Raw genomic sequence first — 10,431 nt, forward strand, 5'->3', positions numbered from 1 at the left:
TTTTTTTTTCTGGGAGGATTGAAATGGCTTTAAATACAAGAGAATAAAACCCCAGGTTTATTAAGGTCTGACAATAAATTGGGTAATCCTGGGGTATTGTTCTGTAAATCCCCAAATATGAAAAAAGTTCGGAATTTTTACAAAGCCTTTTTTACATTGTTAATTAAAGAAAATAAGATTTGAAAGGCCTTTTTTGATACTTTCTTTTTGACTTTTAAATGCTCCTATCTATAATAATTATGGTTTATTTCCACTCATAGATTTCCAAGAGAAAGCAGGTTAAAACAGCACTGAATTTCTGATCTTAATTGATTCATGTACAATTTACATCTCTTAAATAGGAGTAAATGGAACATAGTCTCAGATTTGTTTTCATACTTCACAGCAAGCATAAAGCTACCAGACACCAGGGTTTACAAACTTGAAAATTCATTTAAGAAGACTTATCCTGCAAAAAAAATTAGAATTTAGTAAAAGTTTTATTTGAAACAGCTCTTGATGATCTCACCTCTAGCCTGCGCTTACACTTTCTCTCCTTGTATCAGCCTTCTACAGACCAGCTGTTTGCAGCAGCCTTCCTAATGATGAGTTGTTATTACTCCTTTGTTCCTTCATTTATTGTCCATTAAACTAAGCACCTGTATGTCTGCACTGTGAGCCTTGATCTGTTCTTTGCCTCATGATGAAGATTACAGAGAGAAGTTAGTGCTAAAGACATGTCTGTAGGAGATTGTTATGTGGTTGTTAATATCAAATACACTTCAGTCACCCTGCTTTGTTTCCTTTGTTACTTCCAAGCATCTCTGAATGGTGATGTTGTTATTTATATAATATGACAAACATAATTATAGATATTATCATTGAGAATTTTTCCAGCCAACTTCTGATTTTTTTATGATCCAATACAGGAATTGTGAACAAGGAAAGTATTCAGTGGTTAGAACATTTTAAAATTACGTATTTGGTTTATTTCATTAAATGGTGTTGTTTTATGAACATCAGAAAGCTGTTGGATGCTCCCTTCAAAGGGAGAGATTAATTTAAGCATTAATTCAGAAAATTGCAAGGGAATGAACACCAGTGTTAAAGAATCTTGGGGAAATGTTTTGTATCTTAATAGTTGAGGTGTTAGCCAAAAATGCAAAAAGCCTGTGTAGATTTTAAGTCATCCAGCTGCACGTTGTTAGGTTATAGAGACAATTTGCACTTGCAGAAGAAGAGGAAATAATAGTTCTAAGTTTAGAAAGTTACCTCATTGAAGGTAAAATTGATCTGCTGATTAACTTGTTTTCCTCTTCAGATAATGCTTTTCATCCTTTTTTAAAAACTGAAATCTCTGAAATATTATATATGGAGAGTTTTTTCACCAGAATGTAGAACTTGTGCATACTGTACTCTTTGGTTTTGGAATTACGGGTGTTTTGAATGTTGTAACAAGTCTTCTTATTGGTGATTTGTGATAGGTTTTGTTGTGATGGAATATTCTCTGTATTTTTCAAAATGGTGAGAGAAAGTTTAATCAAGAGTGTTTCTTTGAAAAAGAAGCATATTACAAAGGAAACATTTTTGGAATATACAGATTATCTGTATTGTTAATGAACATAAATTTTGCATTTCATTGTCAATTAAATGATTGATGTGTGCCTATGGCAACTTTTTTTAAGGCGTTTGATTCAGTCAGGTTGAAAAACACCCACCAACTACAACAATACATTTTTACCTGTTGAACCTTACACATCTGCTTTGCTATATATTGGTGCTACTTGTTTGTAAATGTTACCCTGCCATTTTGAGGAGAGGAATTTTCTGGAAGTTGAAGAAGAAGGAAGGAAAAAGACTCATTTCAAGCATCCTGATGATACTTTGAAACTTCTTCATTGAATAGTTGCAAATTTGGGGACCTAATTATACCTTATGATAACAGCAATTTTTATGTGCTTTGTGCTGCAGGTGTCTTCTGTCAAATCATGCAACTTGAAAATCTTTAAAATGTAATATTTCTTTCCTTACAGATGGCGGAGTTTGACACCAGTTGGACAGCCTATACCAGGAACGAGATTTATTGCATTCAAAGTACCTTTAAAAGGGGTATGTATAAAAGTAACTGCAAACTGGCTGTATTAGATAAACTGCAAAAGCAATAAAGAATAGTATGACTATACATGCAAATTTCAAGGAAGTTTTAAAAAAAATAATTTATTCAGATTTAAGCCTTTCAACCATCTGGCTTTTAAAAATAATATTCTATATTTTTTCTTATTTTTCTTTATTTCTGATGTTACTCTTTTTATTTATCTTTTAAAAATAATCAAGCTTCTAAATCAAACAGCATACTTCATTTGATCACTATTAAGTGCCTAAATTAATAATCTTATTAAATATCTTTTCATGGCTGTTTTAAGAAAATCATATGGAAGAGTTTATTATATGAATAACAGTCTAGGCAATGTAAGCCAAAGTATAATTTTATGGAAATTAAGCACTTGTTGAAGGACACCAGCCACTGCAGAACTTAAAATTATAGATCCAAATTGGCAATTTCATAAGCGAAAAGCTTCAGTGATCTGGTGGGAATTTATTATAGCTAAAAAAGAAGTCTTCATAGGTTTCTCCTATTTTACTAATTAATTAGTTTATGAAGTACTTTTATTAGTATTTCCTTTAGAGTCTTGCTAGCATGAAGTGCCATCCTAAGCTATTAAATACACTGAGTTAAATCTTTAAATTCTTTGTTTCTACAATAGGTGGAGGTTGTCTTGTAGAGACTGTTCAGTTCTTTAGTGCCTAGGCCTTTTTGGAGGCATAGGGCAAATTAGTGTTAATTTATACAGAAGGGCAAACAGAACAAGTGCTGCATAAATTGACTTGTACAAGTCCTTGCTTTAGATACAGAGAAAATAAAAGTTTCCAAGCACTTTTAAAGAAAGTACAGTGATCTGACATAACTCTAGCAGTTAAAGGGAAATGTTCTGTCTAAGCTTTTGTCTTCCGATTGCTCTCTAGTATTCATACACAAAAATTCTGGTTCTTTTGTGTATACTACCCATTATGTTTTCAGTCACCACTCAGTTCAGTTTTATTAGGAATAACTGAAGTGAAATGCAGGATTTGCTTCCTGCAGCTGCTTTTACAGCTTTGGGATGATGGTTTGGTTCCTTGGACACCAAGGATCTCATACTTAACATGTCATGTTCTCCAAGATGTGGATGGATTGTACAGCAGTTGTGTGATTTTCCACCAAGACTGCCAGTCAACAAATCAAGCTGTGAATATAAAATCCAGTAGAGTTATAATTGGCTTCTTTGCTCTTGTCACAAGGACCACTCCACATCAGCCTGTTACTCATTTCCTGTCCTACTGATCTCACAGGGGCATAGATCTGTGTTCTGGGAAGCTGTCTTGTCCGGACTTAAAGTCTGGTACCCAAGGATGCAAAATCTGTAACATTTCTGTCCCTTCAGTTTGTTCAGTCTCAGCTGTGAAAGACAGAAGAATGACAAGTCTGCCAGAGACTGTGTGCTTGGTGGTCATGGAGTTTGTGGCAGAACACACATGAAATGTGTGACTGGCTAACCTGTGATGTCTTTGAGAGGTGGTCAGTAAATCTGTCTGAAAATGCTGAAGACCTGATTGGTTGTAGTTTTTTGGAAGTCCTATTATTTCTTAAATTGGTGGAACAGACCTCTTAAATATGCAGCAGTTTGCTTCTTTGTTGCGTATTAGGAACTTGATTGATGATTTCTCCCAAAGGGAGACAACGTATTTTCAGTATTTGAAGATACAGGGTTGTTGTCTTAGAAAATGTGCTGTTAGTAAAGATCATGTGTTTAGTTGGAAGGATTTTCTGTCTTTCCTTTCACATCACCATTATAATGCTAAAAGTAACATTGTAGTGTAGTAAGAATTGAGCAAGTTCTTTCCCATGCCATTAGGAGGATTTTTAGAATTGGTTCCGATTTCTCACATTCTCAAAGCCCTATTAAACACCTAAACTACTGAATAGTCAACAGGAGTTTTTCAGAAAATTCCAGCAAGCCTTTTAAAACATAGTGTTTCATAACACATATAACTGTCTACTTAATCAATATGTTTGGAGATACCTTATTTTTGTAAATTACATTTCTCCTCAGTTTCTGTCATGTCATATAGTAAAAATTCTTTAATATTCTACCATAGACCTTTTGTAGATTCACCTTTGTCACCTCAAAGTTGAGTTCAGCTTCAGATTGGACTAAGAGTCACTGCTGAGTAGCAGTGACATAACTGACTCATGTTCATTTTGTTTAAATTTCTACAACATCCGCTTTTTTCAGCAATGCACTGGTGTCTGAAATACATAGGACTGAATACTTTATTCCTTCCTTTCTGTCCTCCTCCTCCTTTCAGCTCAAGCTTCCTAATCACATACCAGCTCTGATATGACTGCCCTGCTATTTATTCTTTACTTCATTTTCCTGTCTCTATTTCCAGACTCAAGTGCTTGCTAGCATTTTACATTAGAATCTGTACAGTCAAAAGAAGGAATGGTTAGTTACCCTATAGCATCTGTGGTTCTAAGAAGTATGTGGTCTGTGGCTGCCTTCCTTTCCAATAGTTCTGAGTCCAGTCTGCTTGAATTTCTTGTTGACAAAGGAACTGACAGGTGGTTGAGGCTGCTGCATCTTTTGCCACTGTCTTTATTGGTTCTGGCTGAGCCTGTGTCAAAAGGCTCTCACAATGGACAAGTGCACTGTTCAGAGAAAATCCAGTCTTGAGTATATGAGGCATTTTCATACCTAAAGTGAAGAACACATTTCAAAAACCACAGCTACAATAGGGTGAGTAAACATTTTTCTCACTGTTTGTCAAATGAAATGAATTATTCATTATCCACCAACACACAGCTTTCTTAGTCACGATATTTGGTCTTATTTAATATTCCCCAGTGCTAAATGATCTGCAAGTACACTCTGTCAAGAGATGAAGGAGGGATAAAAATGTCTGCACAACATTTGTGGGAAGAAAGTTAAACCTTTAGAAATGAACTCTGTATCACAATTTCTTATGTTTTATATGAAATACACTTCTAGTTTTGAGTTACTGTGCAGGACAAAATTTGGGGGAAGTAGATTGTAGTGTTTTGCTTTTTGGTGTGTTTAGTTATATAAAAATCAATATATACATGCTGCAGTTTTCAGAATTTTTGTGTCAGTCAAGTTATAGCTAATTTTAATAATGTTTGTTAACACTATACAAGCAGAAATGCTCACATTGCCTTGCATTTTTATCTAAATAGGAATACATAAATTTTTGCTTTCTTTTTGGTTCCTCTTACCTGTATAATACATGGATGTGGTTCTGATAATTAAGCACTCTCTTTTAAATATTGATGTTTCCTAGTACTAATTAAAACAGCTGAATATTACAAATGTCTTACTATTGGAATGTAAAAAGAATATATTTCTTTTTAATTTTCTTTTTAGGCAATTAACCAGAGGCTTACCCCAACCCAGAAATTTACACCAAAAGACTTAATTGCTGCAATGAAAGCCCTAAATGTAGAGCTTGGATTAATTATTGATTTAACATACACCACACGATACTATGAAGTTAAGGTAACAAAAGCCTAACAAAAATGTAAAATAGTTACTGCAACTTTTGTTTTAAAGTGTTTACACATTTTCTTACCTTGAATTGGAATAGACAAGCTATCGAGACTACTTTTATGTCTCCAATAGAAAATAAATGTTTTATTGCAGAGGAAATAGCTCATTCTCCCAGCTAGTTGCATTTATGGGTGATTTGTATGATGGTAACTCAGTAATGGATGAAGACTTCAGTGCCAGGCACTGCACAAAAAGTGCAGAAGAGTTATGTCCTGTATCTTGAAGATATTCTCATTTATTCCTGGGTGGTTCTTTTTACTCATCCTCAGTGGAATCCACTTAAGAAGGTGTATATTTTTAAACTACTTTATCAATTTAAAAGTTTTTGCCCGGATGGTTCAAACAATTGTGATTAATCAGCATCCTTTTGAAAAGGAGAATAAATGACAGTGTTATATCAGAATGCAAATCTTTGTATGCACATGGGCTCTAGGCATTAAGGGAGTGAATTTGTATGTACATGACTGTGGGTAGGAATGACAAATACTGCTAATAATTGTAAAATGGGTTAGAATGGAATGCCAAGAAACTGCTCCCTTAGTTAATGTGCAGCCTTATTAGCAGGGATTATAAAATATATCTTATGTAGGAACTGTTCCTTCTTACTGGTCTTTAATGTAGAAATATAAGTAGTAGTTTCTGAGAGTTTTATTTCTATAAAATTGTGTCAAGATTGTTTTCAGTTCCTATTGAGGATTTGAACAACTGGTTTACATTGTCATTATGTTAGATACTGCTTAAGGTTTCTCATTGTTGCAAGATTTCAGTATTTTTTACCATTGCTTTTTTCTTTTTTTTTTGTTAGGATTTACCTAAAAGTGTGCAGTATAAGAAACTTTATACTGTTGGACTGGAAGTCCCTGATAATGCTACTATCCTACAGTTCAAAAAGTGGGTCAGAAAATTCCTTTGGGAAAATGCAGGAAATGGTAAATATCAGCATCCTGTGTTGTAAAAAAAACTCACCAAAATTTTATTTCAGTACTAACCGTGTCATTTACTAATTTCAATATTCAATAAAACATGGGACACCAGGGATCTTGGGCTTGGGCTTTTTGCAGCGCTTTCCACTTTATTATCATGATAAGATCCATTATGCAAACCACTATGTATCTTTTTTTTCAATCAAAAAGTCTTTTTTTTCAAAAATGACTGGTAACTTAAATGTGCTTCCTAGTAGTGTTACATTTGTGTTAGGTGTCAAAGTAACTGCAGCAAGGCCTTCCTCTGTGTGACCCAATTGTTTACCATCAGCTGAGTGTTGGAGCTGCCAGCCCTTGGTGGATGTTTGAAATAGCACTGGGCACTGATCTGTGTGAGCAGCTTCAGTCCATTTAGTCTGATGTAGTGTTCTTTGCCTTGGGAGTCCATTATTGCCCTCAGATCTGAACAGTTCTTGAAAATCTGATTACAGACCTGGTGTCAGTGTTTCCACAGTGTGGCTGTGCTGCTATTTCAGTGTCTGTGCAACAGGACAGTTCTTGCTGAGACTAGATAAGGTGCTTTTTGTGAAAATAATTTAGTGTGTTTTGCTATAGTGTGTTTGTAGCTTTAAACTTCCCACTTCTTTTGGTAGTGGGCAGATTAGGCAGATTTTATCTGTTTGTTTATCAAATAATCATGGACCATTCTTTCAGGCCTTTTTGTGATGTTTGCTGTGGTTCCTTTGGCATTTTCTTTGAGAAAGTAGAGATTAACTGCCCAAGTGCATACAGTTTTTACTGCAAAGCAAAGCCAGGGTCTTCCTGTGGGTGATCAACTGTTTTATGAAAAAGTTCTGACCTTAATTTCAGATATGAGAGCCTGAATTAGAACTACTGGGAAGATGAAAAAGTATAAGAAAAAGCTGTTGTCCTTGCTCAGGAAGTTAGTTTGTATGTTCTTCCTTTGCTCTTTTTTGGCTTAAGGAAATTACCTGGTGATTATTAGTTTTCTTTTGGGTTGGATCTAGTGCTTTTTTGTAAGGGCATTTTGGCAGAGTTTATGTAACTTCTGCCTTGAGAGAGCTTTCCTCCTTGTAATTTGGCCTCTGTTTTAGATAATCACTAAAATATCTCAGAATTCCTTTTATGAATACTTTTTAAGAAGGTGGTTCTTTTTTAGTGTTTGAATTGTTAGACATCAACTTGTAATGAACTTCCGTGGCAATTCGACTGTCGTGATCTGTGGCAAGCACATTTTGTCTGTTATATTTTATGTCATTCAGAAGTTTATCAGTGTCCTGTTTCAAAGACCATCTGTCAGTACTGCCTCTGCCAAAACTTTGTTCTTCTGATGTTAATTTTTCTTCAAAAATCTAGCCTAAAACTTAATCAGTTATACATTTATTCTTCTACCAGCTTTGCACTTTAAGTATTGTTGTTCTCTGTCCCCACTATTACATTCAGTATCTCAGATTTGGTTTTACACACTAAGACAAACTTCCTTCTTTTATGACCAACATAGTAGCCCTTTATATATATTTTTTTTGAACTTGTTTGTTTTTCATTACCTTTCAATATGAATATAAATAGTCTGGGTGAGGTTTTACCAGTGCCTTGCATGACTGTATTAGAGTTTCCCTGTTTCTCTCATTTGAAACACTCTAGCAATAGTAAGTTATTCTGCTTTTTAGCCTTTGGTCAATAATCTTTTTTAAAAATATTTCTGTAGAGATTACTGATCCTTTTTTCCTCCATGTATTATACTCCTAAGCTTTTCATATACTTTCAAGTGCATTATGTGTAAGTTAAGTTCCTCAGTTCTACATTTGCTTGTTGTGATTTGCTTTCAAACCCATATTTTATTCTTTTTCTCCTGTTACTGCAGTGGCTGAGATTAGGTGCTTTACCTGCCATCACTCTTTCTTTTTTTCTACATTGTGCAGAGTCAATCTCAGCCATCACAAGTTTGGAAGTAGTGAGCTAACAGCTGCTAGAGATCCAGCATGGAGAGGACATATGTCTTGTCTGGACGTGTCTCTTGTTTTACAGGCATGACAGCAGAATTTGTAAATAGCAAGCATTATTTATTATTACTTTGCTAGAAAAGCAGAGACTTTTTTTTTTTTTTAAAAAGTTGTGTTAGCTTTCTATTAATTTCACTTTCTGGACTATTAAAGACTCTTTGCTTTTTTGACAGAGAAACTCATTGGCGTGCACTGTACTAACGGAATTAATAGAACTGGCTATCTTATATGTAGGTAAGGCTCTGTGAAAGCAGAAATTATTCTTCACAAAAAGTAGGATCCTTATATTACTCTCTGTTCCCTTTGGGACAATAACATAGTCATATTTTTCTTCAGGTATCTTATAGATGTTGAAGGCTGGGATCCAGAGGCAGCAATTCAGGGTAGGTATATATTTTGAACTAAGGCACATGTCAGATTGTACTTCACAATTACTAAAAACTCACAAATACAACAATTCTATTTTAGTATCTTTTCAGTAATTGCATGTGCTGACTTATATAGAAGATTTTATAGCCAACTGTTGATTCTATTCCAGGCAGGACTTGAGCAATAGCAGATTGACAGGATAGGAGGAGTATGTTTTAGCTGCTTAAATTTTTTATTTTTACTTGAAAGAGTTTTCACTCATAGTTTGCTATGACTACTAGTTTCAGGGGTCTTTTTAAAAAATGCTGCAATGATGCCAGCTTGCTGAAATATTTAATACCAAGTTAGAATTGTTTCAAATTCAGCATCTCATATGGAACAGAAACTTGCCTTTCACATTTTTGTGGCTCAGTTTGACCACATTTCATGAGACTGTATTTCTTTTTCTCTAGCTTTTGGTGATGCCAGAGGTCACCGCATGGATGGCCTTGTGTATCTCACAGATCTCAGGACGCAGCCGATGCGAAGGTGAGCAAAAGCTTTTAGTTGTGTGCTTGAGATCTTCCAGTGTGTCTCCTGGCATTTTAAAATGTTCATTTCCAGTCCTAAGCCAAAATTAATTCCCTCTTAAACCTCTAATATGAAACTACACATTGATGTAAAACAATGTGTTGTTGTTTGTGTATTCTCAGATGAATAACATGAAGTGCAGTGTTCTTTGTTCATATTTTCAATGTATATGGTTCGAAAGATGGTTTTTAATCTGACAGCTACTACTGAATGTTGTTGTGCTTTTATCATACTGTGACGAGTGTATTGAGTCTGCATTCTCTCAGAAGCTGAAAGGAGCTACTGCTAAGATGCCTTTGTAAGTTCTGTGATCTGTCTGCTGTTGTTGGCACTGTAGAACAAGATATTAAAAAAATAGTAGAACGGTTTTAAGAATAAAAAAATAGAGGAAAGTGGAACATTGTTCTTGTCCCCTCTGTTCACAGTAGTTGTATTTCTGATGTTTAAGAATGTTATGCTTATCATCGTCTCCTAAGAGCAGCCAACCTTTACATCTTCCTAAGGTACTTGTGCCAGTGATGCCTTGTAGCAGTAAATGGATTTTAAAATTAATACTGAGTGATTAGTTTCTTTTTCGATTAACTGAAGGTCCTTTGTTTTGCCCTTATTGTTGTTTCATAGTCTGTGCAGGATTAAGCTGGAGTCATGTCAGATTTTTAAAATAAATTTACAAGATTAGTATTTTCTGAGTTGTCTGTAAATTTTACTTAACATAAAATTTCTGTCATTCAGAACTGAAGAATTTTATGCAAGTGGGTTTTTTCTCTGTCAGTAGTATGCTTTAAAAAAGGAAGCTTATGTGAGATTTTTTTTCCCCCTTAGTAACCTTGGAATGGATGTATGGGATGCAGATGAAGATATTATCCCACCACCACATGCAATGGAAGGATCTGTAGAGCG

The 10,431-nt window shown here is 34.7% G+C and overlaps 1 protein-coding gene across 3 annotated transcripts in view; it reads left to right on the forward strand.

Moving 5' to 3' along the window:
• The window catches only part of LOC102044379 (RNA/RNP complex-1-interacting phosphatase), a 15,694-nt gene that overhangs the window by 4,183 nt on the left and 1,080 nt on the right, over window positions 1-10,431 (forward strand). For 2 of the 3 annotated variants that reach the window (XM_014310371.2, XM_031063809.1), the window contains 7 exons: window positions 2,013-2,088; window positions 5,463-5,594; window positions 6,451-6,574; window positions 8,766-8,826; window positions 8,929-8,975; window positions 9,414-9,489; window positions 10,354-10,431. The exon at window positions 10,354-10,431 is cut by the window's right edge and continues 34 nt beyond it. In XM_014310371.2, coding sequence (XP_014165846.1) covers window positions 2,013-2,088; window positions 5,463-5,594; window positions 6,451-6,574; window positions 8,766-8,826; window positions 8,929-8,975; window positions 9,414-9,489; window positions 10,354-10,431 — 594 coding nt within the window. Of the gene's footprint in view, window positions 1-2,012; window positions 2,089-5,462; window positions 5,595-6,450; window positions 6,575-8,765; window positions 8,827-8,928; window positions 8,976-9,413; window positions 9,490-9,731; window positions 9,774-10,353 lie in introns of those variants that run through there. The other variant, XM_031063813.1, reaches the window with a different exon arrangement.

This window comes from Geospiza fortis, unplaced genomic scaffold (assembly GCF_000277835.1).
Source record: "Geospiza fortis unplaced genomic scaffold, GeoFor_1.0 scaffold130, whole genome shotgun sequence".
Classification (NCBI taxonomy): domain Eukaryota; kingdom Metazoa; phylum Chordata; class Aves; order Passeriformes; family Thraupidae; genus Geospiza; species Geospiza fortis.